General features: G+C 39.1%; 1 protein-coding gene across 1 annotated transcript in view; it reads right to left on the minus strand.

Moving 5' to 3' along the window:
- CNTNAP4 (contactin associated protein family member 4) overlaps window positions 1-17,367 on the minus strand; it is a 304,206-nt gene that overhangs the window by 194,438 nt on the left and 92,401 nt on the right. The window contains exon 3 of the mRNA XM_075931856.2: window positions 16,968-17,161. Coding sequence (XP_075787971.2) covers window positions 16,968-17,161 — 194 coding nt within the window. The remainder of the gene's footprint in view (window positions 1-16,967; window positions 17,162-17,367) is intronic.

Here is a 17,367-nt window from a genome sequence, read left to right on the forward strand (position 1 = left end):
TACAGAGGTCGATTACTGAGGTAAATAGCCAATCACACCAGATGGGTTTTATAGTTAGGATATGTCTACACTACAAAGTTAATTCTAACTAACAGGCGTTAGTTCGAATTAATTTTAATAGGCGCTACACATACAAACCGCTAGTTCGAACTTAATTCGAATGAGTGGAGCGCTTAATTTGAACTAGGTAAACCTCATTCTACGAGGACTAACGCCTAGTTTGAATTAAGTAGTTCGAATTAAGGGCTGTGTAGCCACTTAATTCGAACTAGTGGGAGGCTAGCCCTTCCCAGGTTACCCTGGTGGCCACTCTGGGCACCACCAGGGAAACTTGTCTGCCCCCCTCCTGGCCCCGGAGCCCTTAAAGGGGCACAGGCTGGCTATGGTGCCCGTGCCAGGTGCAAGCCTGCCAGCACCCAGCCAGCAGACCTTGCACCTGGCACGGCACAAGCCAGCCACCCGCTGCCAACCAGCCCTCCGCCTCTTCCCGGGACCAGGCTGATGGCTCCCGGGAGCCTGCCCAGGGCCGCAAGAGGCGGGCGCCCGCCTAGTCTAGTGCGGAGATCGTGGACCTCATCCACGACCTCGGCACTAGGCACAGGAAAGTGGCCATCTAGGGCAGGATAGCTGCCAGCCTGGCCACCCAGGACCAGGTTTACATGAAAATCAAGGTGGTCCAGTGAGGACCCCCGACCCTGAGCTTAGAACATAAAAACATAAGAATGGCCGTACTGGGTCAGACCAAAGGTCCATCTAGCCCAGTAGCCTGTCTGCCGACAGCGGCCAACACTAGGTACCCTGGAGCGGATGGACTGAAGACAATGACCAAGCCATTTGTCTTGTGACATCCATCTCCAGCCTTCCACAAATAGAGGCCAGGGACACCATTTCTACCCCCTAGCTAATACCACTCCATGGACCCAACCTCTATGAATTTATCTAACTTCTCTTTAAACTCTGTTATAGTTCTAGCCTTCACAGCCTCCTGCAGCAAGGAGTTCCACAGGTTGACTCTTTGCTTTGTGAAGAACAACTTTCTGTTATTAGTTTGAAGCCTGCTACCCATTCATTTCATTTGGTGTCCTCTAGTCCTTCTATTATGGGAACTAATGAAGAACTTTTCTTTATGCACCCTCTCCACAACACTCATGCTTTTATAGACCTCTATCATTTCCCCCCTCAGTCTCCTCTTTTCTAAGCTGAAAAGTCCCAGTCTCTTTAGCCTTTCTTCATATGGGACCTGTTCCAAACCCCTGAATATTTTAGTTGCCCTACCCTCTCCCACCCTCTCTCTTCCCCTCTCCCACCTCCTTTTCCCAGTCTCCCCAGAGGTTAATCGCCTCCCCCCCCGAGTTTTGTTAAATAAAGAGAGTTTCTATTTTTGAACACAAGTGTCCTTTATTTTGTACATCAGGAATGGGGGCCTGACAGGGGTAAGTGGAAGGAGGTGAGGGAGGAATGGGGTACGAGCCCCCAATGGGGAGGACTAGGGTTGCTCTGCGGGCTCCTCAGGGTGAAAGCTCTCCTGCAAACCCCCCGATTAACCCTCCCCCCCTGGATGGCAGCCTGCGGCAAGTGCAGCTGGGCTGATGGCCGAATACTGTGATGTGCCGAGTGTGGGCATTCAGGGCACTCCAAGCCAGGACTGCTTTGCTGTCCCTCATCGAGTTAGACAAGCGAGCAGGGAACCCCTGAGAACTGTCTGTCTGGGGTGGGGGTCGGGTCCCTTTAAGCACAGCCCTCATCTAGCCTGAGACAGCAGCTCCATGCTCTAAGTCCTAATCTGATGCCCTGCCGGCACTGCTTCCGGCCATCCTTAACCTCGGTTCAGGGTCCACTCAATGTGGACATGCTAGTTCGAATTAGCAAAATGCTAATGCAAACTAGTTTTTAGGTCTAGATGCACTAGTTCGAATTAATTAATTCGAATTAAGTTAGTTCGAATTAGTGCTGTAGTGTAGACATACCCTTAGAGAACACAATCAAGCAGAGGGAGAGTAAGTTTCATTTCAGCATGGAAAGAAAAGAAAACAGATTGTGCTTCTTAGCCCAGGATATTGATATTTATGAGTTCACCAGAAGCAGAGATGGTCCAGGATACACATCTATTACTGAGATAATAGAAAGCACCTTCAGGTTGTAATCAAAATATATAAGCAGGGGTAGGGTGCAAGAGGAATGAAGAAATGCTACCAACCAAGCAAAAACCTTAATTTCCCTATTCTTTGGTTAGCCAGAACTTTGATATTATTTTAATCGAGTTGATCTTATCGAATAAACAGTACAGGGTGCTATTATATTGAGTGATAGCTAAATATTCTAAATGAGTCATCAACTGCAATGTAAATAGGACTTAACTTTTAGCAATAACATGTCATTGACTTTATGGGCTTTATTTGCATTCTAAAGAATGTTTTATTAACAAGAGTTGTAATAATGCATGCAACTCTATATGTAAATGTGTGTCTAATATTCAGTAGCTGTTGTTTCAAAGGCTATTATTTTTTAGTCTTCTGGATCAATCATGCTTGATGCAACATTTTCATTTCAAAAGAAATTGCTTCATTTGATATCTGCAGTTTATTGTTGTTAGTTTTCTACTTTTCCCATCCTTGGGATTCCATGCTCTGGCACATAAGATATTGGAAGCAGGAGCTCAAGATTGACAGATACTATAATAATCTTGCTTCATGTGTTCCCCAGATGTACCCCCATTATACTTGCCTTACCTGAGGGTATGCTGAACTCTAGGAAGATTCTAGGTTAATTGGTCTTGGGGAAAACAAGGGTATACACTTTAGAAAGTGTCCGTTATGAACTAATCAGCACTGACCAATGCTGTACTGTCTCTCTACAAAATAATATTCCCAGAAATACATACTTCTTCAGAATAATATAATTCACTATGGAATATCATCATGAGAGAGAAAATGTGTATTATGAATTCAGGTGGCCCATATCTGCACAACTGTTGATGCCTCTGAGATTCCATAACCAATTTGAAAGATCAAGGGGGATCAAAATGTTGACCTGCTAACATAAAGAACATAGACACAGACGCTTCACTGAAACATGAGATTGTTCACAACACAGCCAGAGTGCATCCCCTTAGGTAAAACAATCTGGATAAAACAATTTGATTTTCTTAAAAGGTCAGCAAGGTGTAGTCAAACTGTCAATATTTCATTCCTGAATTCATAACTTTGACAATAGTGTGTTAACCCTGGCACCTGCCTCTCAGAACTGTTTGTGTATGTTACTCACTTTAAAAAATATTTGACTCAATGTTTATGTTCTTTCTGTGTTTTAATTCAGTAACTGTTTTCTTCTATTACATATTTTCAATGTCCTCTGGGTTTTAAGCTACCATATATATGTCATTCTTGATTCAGTTAATTGATTGCATTCAGCAAATAATTCTGTCTATAATAAAACGTTAAATATGTGTATAGTCATAGTCCTGTGATGAATGATATTTACATGCCTCTGACATTTTATGCTCCACTTTTCCCTCTAAGCTGTTACTAACATTGCTAATGTCTGACTGTGAAGCCTAAAGTAACTGCCTTTATTTAAAAACCATCAGCCTGCTAGAGAAATGTTTCCTTATTTCTCCCCAACTGTGGCATTCCTATATACATTATAGATATCCCTTAAGATCTGGCCTAAGTCTCTAGAACTAGGAATTACAGATTGGTCTTTTCCCAGAACTTCTATAAACCACATCTTTGTGGACTCAAAGGAAAATTTAATCTATGTGAGAAAAATATTCAAATGAAGACACATGCGTCCTTTCACCTTAGAAGGAGCCTACAGAAAAGTTCCCGAAAGCAAGCTGCATTTGAGAGAGACCAGGAAGTGTGAGACCCTCAGTATTGCTACATGTGTCAGTACCAGAGGCACTAGGTGCTTCAGCACTTGGCGGCTTGAAGTGATTTCCATCAAATACGCAGAATTTACCATTTATTTTAATGGCTCTCAGCACTCCCTCTATACATACGGTTCCAGCAACCTAAAAATGGGGAGCTGCAATAGAACCTAGTAACATCAGGAAGGGGACTACAAACTGTTAGAAAAAGTCATTCAGATATTTCAAGAATAATCCCTTGGAAGATGCACATTTTCTTTATAAGAAACTGTCATATGAGGCTATTGACTAGTAATGTTACAGACTTTCAAAGTAAGATTATAAACATACATGAAGTCATACATAAAGCTAATGCAAATATTAACAGATGGACTGATTAGAATCAGAATTATTTGTGATGTAAATGACAACCACAGAAAAACAAATGAAATTAAGCAGAGACCGCCTCAAAGAAGAAACAAATATAATTCTACGTATTCCATAAATGCAGATTTTTTAAAATGCAGTTAAGATTCAAACTTCAATCTTCATTCTGCTACTTGTGCTTCTAAAATATACTCTCTCTTTATATCATTAGAATATCTCTATTAAATAACATAATGTATGTTACAAATGAGAACTTTTGATAGAATTTTACACTTGGAAAGGTAAATGGCATATTGACTTTTGTAGACCTTCTTGAGAAACAAGCCAAGACAAGCAAGGTATTTTGGTTCCAATTTTATGAAGTAATACATTTATGCTATAGTAATAATCTGCTGATTAAGCTGCAGTAATTGTTCTTTAGTATTACTAAGGTATACCAATTTCCCAGGAGGTACTCCAAAAGAACAACTAATTCTAATCCAGCTTGTCCCAATTAAGTGAATTATAATATTTTACCTTTAAGTAGCACCCGTCATCCTGAATATCATATACAAACAGCATCAGTGAACTGAAATGGGCTCTGGGGAAGAGAATCAGCAGTCAATCAATATACAATAGGCTGCACTACAGTGAAGTGAGGAAACACTTTGTATATAGCCAGCGGGATAAACCTGTCTTCCAAACTATCTCTTTAAAAAAATATCTTGAGCACTTCCATGACATTAGTTTTGAAGATCTTATCTGAAAAATTCACACAATAAACTGCATAGCACATCATAAATTTACCTGGGGGAGAAAAAAGAACTGAGGCAGTTTTATATAGATTTGAAACACTGGGGAAATACTTCAATCTTTCTGTTTCGTCTTCAGTCTGAACCTTCACCACCAGTGGAGCCTAACATCATCAGCACCAGTTTGTGTCACTGGTTACACTTACCGCTACAGCACCTTCTCCTGGCTGCTCGGGAAATTAGTTCCTTCTACATGCAATGCTTCAGTCTGTCACTCATTCACAGGCTCTGATGCTTCCGTCCATGATTCAGGGTGCTCCTTCTGCTCTTCAGCCAGGTTGTCATAACCTTTTCTCTCCAGAGAATCAGGCTATGTGTACACTACAGAGGTTTTTTTCTGAAAAATGTCTGATTTTCAAAAAAAAAACCTTTACTTACATACACACTGCAATCATGTTCTTTCAAAATTTTTTTGAAAGAACAGAGCTTTTTTGGAAAAAGGCATGTGTGGACAGGGGAGAGGGAGTTCTTTTGAAAGAAGAAGAAAAAGCACAGGCCCCGGTGGCCACTCTGTCTATAGTAATTCCAGATTAAATGCGAGATAACATCCATTCAGTGTGGACACTATCTTTTGAAAAAGCAGATCGCTTTTTTGATGTGCTTTGGCAGTGTGGACACACTCTTTTGGAAAAGCGACGAGGAGTCCTGTGGCACCTTATAGACTAACTGAAGTGTAGGAGCATAAGTTTTCGTGCATGCATCTGACGAAGTGGGTCTTTGCCCATGAAAGCTTATGCTCCTACACTTCAGTTAGTCTATAAGGTGCCACAGGACTCCTCGTCGCTTTTGCAGATTCAGACTAACACGGCTACCCCTCTGATACTTGACTCTTTTGGAAGACATTTTTTCAGAAGATCTCTTCCAGAAAAGCTTCTTCCAAAAGAAGCCTGCAGTCTAGACATAGTATCTAGTCTCTCCGTCCAAAATGACAGTCTTCCCTTCACTGCTCAGGCTGTGCTTCCTCCCCAGTGACTGTTAGGGTAACCTGGTCTCACCTTGTACTCCAGGTTCTAGTCCCAGGACCTGATGTATAACATGGCTTGCTTACTCCCAGACCCTGTTGCTATTCTCTAGACTCCTTCCTATTTCTTGGCTCAAACGTCTGGCTCTCCCATCTCTGTGTTTCCAAACCCAGCACCCCTCTTCCCTGAGAGTAACTGTAGACTACTTGCCTCATACCCCCAAACAAACCTTCTCCCAGGTAGTGACTGCCAAGTACCTCTCCAGCCACATCTTTCTGCCAGCCCCACCTGTTCCTTTTCAGCTGAGCTCCATCATTCATCCTTTCAATCCCTAGCTCTCCCATAGCTACAGTCTCTCGGGTTAGTTAACTTCAATTTAACTTATTCTGCCTTGTGTGAGTTGGACAGCCTATCACAGCCTGTGTATCCTTTTCTGTTCTTTCCTTTTTATGTTTATGTGACTCATTTGCCACAAAATATGCTACTACAAAACATTCCTCTGCGCTACCAACCTCACCCAATCTTTCCCACTCTATTTACATACACAAATGTCATGTCAGCTATCCAGGAGTTGTGAAAGTCAGTGAATCCCGTACACAGCAGGACTGTTCTCCCTTCCTCCAAGAAGCAAACGGCTAATAAATTGTTGTTATTGTTAAATAGCACTTTATATTTTCAAACAATACTTTTTTAATTCTTACACCCCAGTGACAAATAACTGTGATATATTATCTCCATGCTAAAGATTGCGAAAAGCACATAGGGGATAAGTGACTAATTCAAAGTTAGCTGGTCATTATACGCACCATGATTTGAAACCATCTCCTCATTCCTCCCCACATGCTTATTCCACTAGATCTAAGTGTGCCCTCCCACTCAGGACTGTATTCTCTTTTTTTTTTGTTTGTTGGTAAATAAACAAGATTGCATCAAAGAAAATACCAGATTCCATCAATGTTTACTTCCAACTAGAACATCTAAACAGCCCTAAGACTAGCTGCTTGATTCCAAAAGAGGCAATGGTCCCCATATTACTACAGTTGAGAAGCTCTACTGAGAAGTGTGGAAATGAATATCACAGCATATTACTACTTTGAGAGAGGCAAGTGACATGAATTTTTTTCTGAAAAAAAGTTTTAGCAACAACAGTTATTACTGTAAGAAGAAAAATGACTATTTTCTATTCAGAATCATCCAATAAATAAAATAAATTTCCAAAATCAATATTATTGTAAATTAGTTAAAGCAGAAAGTTTCCTTGAGGCAAAATTAAATTCTAAAATGATAAACATTCCTTATAAAGAAGGATAACTGAGATGTTTGAGTCAATCTAAAAAAACCCTCCTTTTCTATAATTTTTTTAAATATTTACTTTAAATAGCCACTTGTCCATACTAAGTGTATTGTTCAAAACAGAAAACACAGTTATTGACTGAATATAAGAAAAGAAAACAGACCTGCCAGTTTCTATCACTATCACATGACACAAAAGGAAATTGAATTGGCATTGACCTATAAATAAATTAAAACAAAAACAAAAACCCTACAAGAAGCTTGGCTGATCAGAAATATTTTGGATTTGTGGCAGAGAAATAACTCAGATCAGGAGTAACCCTGATCCTCAGTTCCTTTTTTTTATTACACTTTAAATCAATATACTTCTCAGTCTGCAGCCTCTAAACATGTCTGGAACACAGCCAACATTCTTAGTTAAAATACTGACATAACTGTTATCAGAAATTGAGATTTGAACCCCAGTGCTTCTGATCATTTGGAGAGTTTTGAAACTGTGCCAGGCAAGTATACATTGACTAAGGCTGACCTATGAATTTTAATTCCACTAAATCATCCACCTCTATAATTTGCTCAACAAAGTATATTTTGAATGTACACTATATTGTCTTTGTTAGTTGACTCTGGTTCTATTGATTGTCTAACACATACAAGTTGTCCTGAATATCTATTATCAGAACTCTACAGTTTATCTATATCTATATGAAATGTTTTTTTCATCTTTTTTAGTCCATTACCACTCACCTACTCTGAGTTTTCAATGAAAACTAAATAACTGAGGCTACATAAACCATATGTTTTCATTTGAATTAAGCTTTTTTTTTAAAAAAAAAAAAATACAAACCATATTAGTGCGGTGGCAGGTTAAATGTGATGTGTGCATTCATCTTTTTCACCTATGCCAATCATTGTGACTGACAAATCAGCCTAATTAGATGTCTGTTTAATGTTATAAAAGTAGCAATTGACAGAATTAATTTCAATTGGCAGTGGATTCACACACCCAATTATAGAAAATCAGGCATTTTAGATAAATATTATAATATTCCGATTTTCTTATTGACAAAATGTACATTATATATTTATATAAGTTTCTCCACCAAGTCCTTTACTTCCATATTTCTAATCCTGGGGTTTCATCCTGCATCCTATCTCTGGCTTTTCATTTTACATTACCTCCCCTTCAAGCCCTCACCCTTTCTTAGGTTCTTCTATATTTAGTGCTCTCTATGGCTCATTATCCCTCCAAAACCTCTCCACCCAAACTACCTACAGCCACTGAGATCAGACAAAGTCAAACCCTATGCCACACTGTCCACTTCATGTTAACCATTTCCTTCTACTCATGGGCAAGATGTTTCCTATACTTTAGGAAACATCTCTAAGTTTGGAGTCCTATTATAGTGGGGAATATATAACATTTTCAAGACCCCTTAAAGTTATTAGAGAAATATTAACATCAATGGAGGTTCATGCTCCTAAATCTCTTAGGCATCTCAGTAAAATTTACCAATTAACTAAAGAGATGTGGCCTATATCACCTTCCCTCTCCTGCCCAATACTGTGTCTTCTTCAGTTGCTCAGGAGCCAAAGCAATCAGGAATCTCTTGGCCAACTAAAGAGATATAATAGGTGTAAATATGCATCATGTTATCTTCATCTGGAGCAAATTAGATGCGTCAAAAATGCTTCCCACTTGTATTCATCCAGGTTTTAAAAATAATTTGAGTTTTGTCATGTCTAATTTTTTGTTCTCTTCCCAGGAACACTTTTATGAACAAGGTTACTGTATGAAATATTTGCTAAATATTCAAGACTGTGACAGGTTGCACTGCTCAGATCAAGGCATGCCTCTCTGTTGTCATATCTGGTAATTGGCTCCAGTCAGGTACGACATTCTCTTCTGAAACCCTCACTGAATGCTATGTCATTTTGTCTCTTGCTCCCAGCAAGTCAGGATACTCTTTCTTCATGACCTGCTACCCAGGTCACGACATTCTTCCTCTTCCAGGACACAAACTCTTTCTGTACGAACAGTCTCAAGTTATTTGTCACTGGTTGGTAGGAGATCCCAAGCCTGACTACTACACCGAGTTCCAGTCCAAGGACACTATAGTTGGGCAACTGAGCTCTGTTTCTCCTCCCACCCTGCTGCTCTTTCCTTGGACTCCTTCCTACAGCCTCTTGCTTCTCCCCCTATCTGGGTGGCAGAATATAAACTCCTTCCTCCCAGAATGCAACTGCAGACTGCTGAATTTGTATCCTCAGACACACCTCCCCATTCCCAGGCAGTGATTATAGACAACTTCTCTGAAGCCCCTTTCTGTTGCCAGCTTCTTGATTTTAACCTATCCCTGACTGTTCCTTTAAGATGGACCCTGCCATCATTCATGGAATTAGTTAGGCACCTTAATTCCCCCAGCTGGGTAATTGGCACCTTCACAGGGGATTCATTAACCCCCTGAGTCCTGCCCCTCTGGCCTTGGCCCTGCAGCTTCTAGGAGCATGGAGCCGACTCTCCTGCCCACCTTGCCAAGAAGCCAACAGAAGCTGTCAGCTCTGCTGACTGTAAGCATTATCACAAACATAAATTAGGGAACAGAAACACCATTGAAATCTATACATCCAATCGAAACAGCTCAGATATCGAATACTTGCAACAAAGTGTTTATGAGCAGACAGCTAAATGTATTTGCAAAAAGTATTATGCAAATACTTTTAAAATGTCAGATTCACTTGCATCAATCAGTCTGCTTACAGACAATTCACAAATAGAAAACAATGCAAAACGTCATTGAATAAATTATTGGTAATGAATTATTCACCTGGCTTTGCTCTCCTCATCATTTCAAGTTAAATAAGAGACTAAACACATGTTACAGCTAAAGTACAAACTTCATTAGCCAACACTTCTTCACTGGTCATTTGTATCCGTTGGGATTGTATTGTCTTGCTTGGCCCTACTTTGGACAGTTTTAAACAGAAGGGCTATGTCTAGACTGCAGGCTTCTTTCGAAAGAGCCTCTTTCGAAAGATCGCGTCTAGACTGCAGGCGGATCTTTCGAAAGAGAAATCCGCTTTTTCGAAAGAGAGCACCCAGTGAGTCTGGATGCTCTCTTTCGAAGACGGCCTCTTTACATTGAAGAACACCTTCCTTCGAAAGAGGAACTTTCGAAGGAAGGCGTTCTTCCTCGTGAAACGAGGTTTACCGCCATCGAAAGAAAAGCCGCGTTCTTTCGAAATAATTTCGAAAGAACGCGGCTTGAGTCTGGACGCAGGGGAAGTTTTTTCGGGAAAAGGCTACTTTTCCCGAAAAAAACCCTGAGTCTGGACACGGCCAAGGTGAGGATACCCTCTTCTACCAGTCATTCTGAATCAGCAAAGGAATGAACATGTGCTATCTTCAGGGCAGAAAAAGATACTATATTTTTATTATATATAAAATGTTGAGATCATTTGTCTCTCCTTTAATACAACTTGTGACAATGACTGAATAAAGAGGCCATATTTCAATATTTCAATAAACTATAAATGAAAAATAAAATTGAAATACAAAGCAGTTATGAAATCTCCATCCAGCATTTTTACGTTTTAGAGAAAAATTTATTTCTAAATTCATCAATAAGATAATACAATGGAGACAAAAGCTTTCAAACACAAACCCTTATTAATGTATAACCTTCAGGTTTTATTTCATTTCTCATTAGCCATTTGTTGTCCTTAAGAGACCACTTTTTGCAGTTTTCTGTGTGGCCATATAATGAATGTTTCAGGATACATTAAAGTATCTTGGGCCTGATCCTGCTTTTGCCTAATTCAATTTTAAAAGTCCCACTGACTGAAGCAGGAACAGGAGCATTTCTAATCTATTTATATATCTTTTGGTTTTACACTGCCATTTATCACCATTGTACAAACCTTTCCTTGGTTGGTTGAATTGCATGTTTGCTACAGGGGTTTTCTTCTTTTGTAGTTGTTTTTGCAGGGGGAGAATAGATGATGGTGTCAGTATTGTAACAGCTATTGTTGCTATGGAAGACAGGCTTTATCAAAGAAGAACTAAAAATACGAGCTCATTAAATTAAAAACGGTCTATTGGCAACATTTACTAGATTTGTGACAAAGTGCATCTGTTTATGGGTAGTTATTTGTTAAATATTCCTGCTCTACGCAAGAGGTTGTAAGAGTTTTTTTTATTTTTTATTTTTACTTAAGATAGTAATATCCTTTCTATGACAGACACTAAGCTCAATATAGCTTGTACCAGTAATTTATATGCTAAATTAGAACATATTAGACATATTTCCTTGCCTTTCATGCTTTTATCTTTAAATTAAAATGCAGGTGTTTTAAACCACAAGATTTCATTTTATAGCATTTTAAATATACTCTCCAAACTTACTGAAAGAATAATTATAAAGATTACTGCCAACACAGGTACATTTTACATTTTATGCATGAGACATACAAACTGACAGAGTCTGAATAGGTTTTATTTTTGAGAATGCTATGGAGAGATTGAGGTTGGTTGCAATTTAGTTATTGTGCATAAAAGAATGATGCAAAGTTAATATAGATCAGGCTGTTTCTGGTATGTCTAAAAACAAGCAGAATGTTGCCCTAACACCTGATGTGCAAGATATTGCAAATGTAGACTGACAATGAAAAAAGAGATATTAAAAATTCACATTGGCAGGCTGTCCTGCTGAGACACATGAAAGGGAATTCTTCCTTTCCAAAATGTAGGAAAGAGGAAATTGCCATTTCTGCAGACTCTCCACTCTGTGCATTGGATCCACAAAGGCTGGAAATCTTTACAGAAGGTGACCCAATGGTGGTTGGGGCTGGAGGAATATCTATGCCACATTCATTAAATCCCCATCACCAGCCTGATAGAAAATCTACTGAAAAGTTATTACAGCTGGAGGCTGGCAGTGGAGGCCAAGGAACTAGAGGTTAGATTGATAGTTAGAAGTGTCAGTAACTATATCCTAAAACTACAAAGATGCAAGGATACTGGACAATGTTTTAAAAGACATGCAGTTTCCACTGCTTAAATGTATTAACTTTGTAAAGTAATATAAAGAAACATCTAAGATTAATTTGAACTGTTAATATCTTCCACGGATTAAACAAACCTTTTTTTAAATGTCAAAAGTTATCAAAATATGATTTAATTATTAATAAGATCTGTTTCATTAGAGAATTAGAGGCTAGTCAGAATTGTACCAAGTTTCAGAGAAGATGTTAAGTCTAATCCTAGACATTGTGGTGGTACGCAAATCTTGCTTGGATACCAAGTAAAACAGATGAGAAAATAAAAGAGCATAACAGAGAAAATGAGCCCTGGTTCCACAAAGGGAAATTGTGACTGACCTATCAGAATGCCTTGAAAGAATTAATAAAAAGGAAGAGATCAGAAGAGTCAGCTATAATCTCTTTAGTCTTTCAACAATAAAAAATTAATAAAGGATCTTAAAGGATAACTAATATCCAAATATGACAGGTAAAGCCTTTTCATGGACCGAGAGACAGCAAATGGAGAATGTGTTTAAATTGTCAGTTGACAGTTTGGAAGAGATTAAGAACCAGACTGTCTCCAAGCCTGTACGGGTGGGCAAAAAGGAAGAGGGCAGAGGATATGTAATCCACACACCTTCTGAGTATGGTGTATTGTCCCATGTAGTGGCACTTAGATCACTCACAGGGAGAAATAATTAAGACTCCTCTACAGCCTTAATTAAGAGCCAGATGGCTTTTGGCTCAAGCAGTAGCGGCTCATGCACTATGTTAGAGAATCATAGAATCATGAGGTTGGAACAGTCCTCATAAGGTCATCGAGTCCAACTCCCTGCCCAAAGCAGAACTAATCCTAACTAAATCATCCCAGCTAGGGCTTTGTCAAAACCTTAAAAACCTTTGGGGATGAAGATTCCACCACCTTTCTAGATAAACCCATTCCAGGGCTCCACCACTCTTCTAGTAAAATAATTTTTCCTAATATCCAACCTAGAACTGCAACTTGAGACCATTGCTCCTCATTCTGTTATCTATCACTACTGAGAATAGAATCTCTCCATCCTTTTTGGCACGCCCCCTTCAGGTAGTTAAATACTACTATCAAATCCCTCCTCACTCTTCCCTTCTGCAGCCTAAATAAGACCAAATCCCTCAGCCCATCCCCATAGGTCATGTGCTCCAGCCCTAATCATTTTGGTTTCCCTCCACTGGACTTTCTCCAATGCGTCCACATCCTTTCTGTAGTGGGGGACCCAGAATTGGATGCAACACTTGAGATGTGACTTCACCAGTGCCATATAAAGGGGAATAATTACTTCTCTAGATCTGCTAGCAACGCAGAGGTACCAGGTTCTGTTCTGCTTGTTGGCATTACAGGTATACACAACCACAAGTAAATCAGTAGTAGTGCTGAGAGCACAATCCTAGTTCCTGTCTTGCTCCTTAGCGGTGATAGTGACCTCAAATGGATGGGGAGGAGGGGTGGGATCACAAACCTAATTTCCCTCAGCAGATCAGGCCCTGAGGTGGAGAGGACAACACTGTACCCTTTCAAAGGGTGTTGTCAAGGCCGTACTCCCTTTGCAGTCTCCTGCAATTATTGTGCATCTCTAAAGCACCACAGCTCTGGGATTGGTCATCAGATTGGTGAACCTCCACCCTAGCCCCAATATCAGTTGCTTTACAAACAAATTTAGACTCAATAGCAGGGTAACAGAGGCTATTCAATATCAATAAATAACCCTTAAAAGGAACCATTACATTCTACTGAAGAAAAACACATATTTGTTATTAAAGATTACAGATATTTTTTTCAGAATTTCCAGACAGCCTCAACAAACATAGGACAACTGAACAACTTAATGGAAGCTATAACGAGGCAAAATCAGGGTAATACAATAGAATGGATGGTGTACAGCAAACTGTTTGCACACAGTGGTGAGTTCTGATTTACTTATAAGCTCTTGAGGGAGAGGGTGTGGGAAGCAAAGCAAAAGTTCTAAAATCACTGTGAAAATATCAATGAAGCTGTTTTCCCAGTGCACAGCACAGTCCAAAGGAAATAATGAATCATGCAACTCATCCTCCTCTCTCAGATGAGATGGTATATCTCCTCTTTCAGGGTATGTCTACACTAAAGCATCAGAGGGGTAGCCGTGTTAGTCTGAATCTGCAAAAGCGACGAGGAGTCCTGTGGCACCTTATAGACTAACTGAAGTGTAGGAGCATAAGCTTTCGTGGGCAAAGACCCACTTCGTCAGATGCATACACTAAAGCGTTATTCTGAAATATCTAATTTTGAAATAGTTATTTTGAAATATTTTATTTCGAAATAACACGTCTACACACAAAATGCATTTCGAAATAGCTTTTTGCTATTTCGAAATAGCGCATCCACACTGATTGGATGCTGACTCACATTTCAGGCCAGCCAGAACTGGTTCTGGCAGGGCATCAGGTCAGAAGTTACCTTGTGGCCAGGACAGCCAGCAGGGAACCCTGGGAAGGGCTGGAGGCCCCCTATTTTGAAATAAGCGTCTATACAGCGCTTATTTCGAAATAGCAATTTCAAAATTGGTGCTATTCCTTGTGGAATGAGGTTTACTAATTTCAAAATAGCAGTTGGCTTGTGTAGATGCTAGGAAAGTTATTTCGAAATAAGAACTGTTATTTCAAAATAACTTTGCTGTGTAGACATACCCTCAGATGAGATGGAAAGGGGATCAATTGTTTAATTAATACAGAAAACATAATGAAATTATAAATTGATGGGATGAGCTCAACTTGAATTCTGCATTTAAGGCTGGTCCTTTCACCTGAGAAAAGTCATAATAGAACTCTTGAAATGACAAAACAAGAATTCTACAATAATTCAAGGCATGAGAGCTTCCATATAAAGACAAGAACTGTTATTTAGTTTGGAGGGGTACATCTACACTGTATGCTTATTTCGGAATAAGCTATTCCAGAAGAATTACTTTGAATGGCTTGGGAAGCATCCGCACGACTGCTATTCCTAAATAGCAATTTTGGAAGATGCATCATTCCTCGTGGAATGAGGTTTACAGAATCCAGAATAAGCCACCTGTCATTTCAAAATCGTTTTGGAATAACGTCTGCATTCCAAAATAATGCTGCAGTGTAGACATATCTGAGAAGAGCTAAATAAAAATAAAAGGAGTTCAGCTAGAAATAAAGCATATACACAAAGAAGAGTATGCCCCTCCCCCCGCCAAAAAAAGTGTGAGTTCTGTGTGTCATAAACCAAAATACTGTATCATTACTCCCTTAGCACCCTCCCTCCAAACTCTGGGTCCAGCACATTGCAACCAGTAATGCCTCTCGTGATTAAGTTTGAGGAATGGGAATTGATGTCTTCCTTCTCCACTGCACCAACCATTAATAATTAGTTAACTTCATAGCATCCCAGTTCCAGTATCTGCAACTATGTTTAACAAGCATAGAAAAGAGTTTGATGTTTCTATTATATAATGATCACCAATACAGTAGTTGCCATCACTGACATTTTAAGTACCCCATCAGGTTCTAGAATCAATACCTCATTGTGCCTGGGCAGTTTACACTTCTCAAATGTAGTTTCAGTTTGTCCACAGACTCCAGAAGATAATATTGTAGCAGTTCATGTTCATTTACTACTTAGATTTCCTTTTGCAACCACACAGACAAGAATATATTTTTCTTTGTTTTGAACACACATGCTGGAACCCAAGTATGTAGCAAATTCAAAAAGAAGGATAATTATGCAACAACTTATGCCACTGCATAATCACATTGTACCATTCACAAGGCCCTGGCAATAACAGAATGAAAAGAGCACTTAAAATCAAAAGTCAACAAAAATTAAAATGTATTTCATTTTATACATTTTAACACAATGTTTAATTAACCTTTGACACTCACTGCAGCAAGAAATTACTGAAGCAAAATGCTTTGGAAATTAAAAAAATGAATCAAACATGTGAATGTATAAGAAGAGTGCAGGCATTTCACTAGGCAGGATACAATTGCAGTACAAAAAGTATGTTTTCTTGCTTCATTGCACAAATTGAGAACCACTGAGGATCAAAAAATGTTTGCCCATTATCTAGTATTGCAAAAATGAGTGTTAAACACTGATTCTAGACATCTCTTGTAGGATAGGTTGCAAGTGGTTTTGAGTAGGGGCTCAAAATATCAGAAACCAGATTCAATAGCTATGACCATGACAGACTATTGTGCTTGCACACTGTTTTTTAAAAATCATGGTTTCCATTTGTTATTGTTTTATAATCTAAGACCCTATGACCCAAAGAAATGAGAACAGAAAAAAATATGTTAACTAGTTTACCACAATAAAAGTGATAAAGAAGGAAAACCACATCTCAAAGGTACATAGCAACACAAAAAAGATGGTGCCTTAACTTTTCATTCCTCAGCCCACACCTGAAAGATTCTTAATGGAATTATGTGAAGCTTTTGTTTTTTTTTTAAATTTTGTCTTATAGAAAGTAATACTAAGATTTATCTTTAGCTATTTATTTGGATACCACTTTCAAAGTAATTTTTCAAATTTCATTGCTGCTTGAGCTAGTAGGCTTGCAGCTGCATATGCTGCACATGCTGCAACATATCTGCTGAAATTCAGTGACTATCATTAATTAAACATACCCAAATGATTTCTTCTTGGTGATACTGTTTCCAGTTCCTTCCACTGTCACTGAACATCAGGAGGTAGCTGGTAACCCAGTCCGAACTCCCATATCCACCTTGGGTAGCAACCGCAGTGATCTCAGTTCTCTCACCGAGATCAATCTGGAGCCACTGATATTTGTTGGACACAAGAGGAGACCAACCTCCAGCTCCTTTTAGATTAGAGGGAGAAACAAAAGAAAAGAATAAAAGTTGTAGAAAGACAGAAATTATTAATGCATAGTAAACTTATGTATTATAAAAAGTCTAACTAAACTCACTCTACAGATGAGTTCAAAATGATATAGTCATTATTATCTATGAGTGCCATTTAAAAAAAATCCCTATAACAGTTCAAATAGAGGAATCTGAGCAAAAG

This window comes from Pelodiscus sinensis, chromosome 6 (assembly GCF_052426305.1).
Source record: "Pelodiscus sinensis isolate ZL-2025 chromosome 6, ASM5242630v1, whole genome shotgun sequence".
In the NCBI taxonomy this organism is placed as follows: Eukaryota; Metazoa; Chordata; order Testudines; family Trionychidae; genus Pelodiscus; species Pelodiscus sinensis.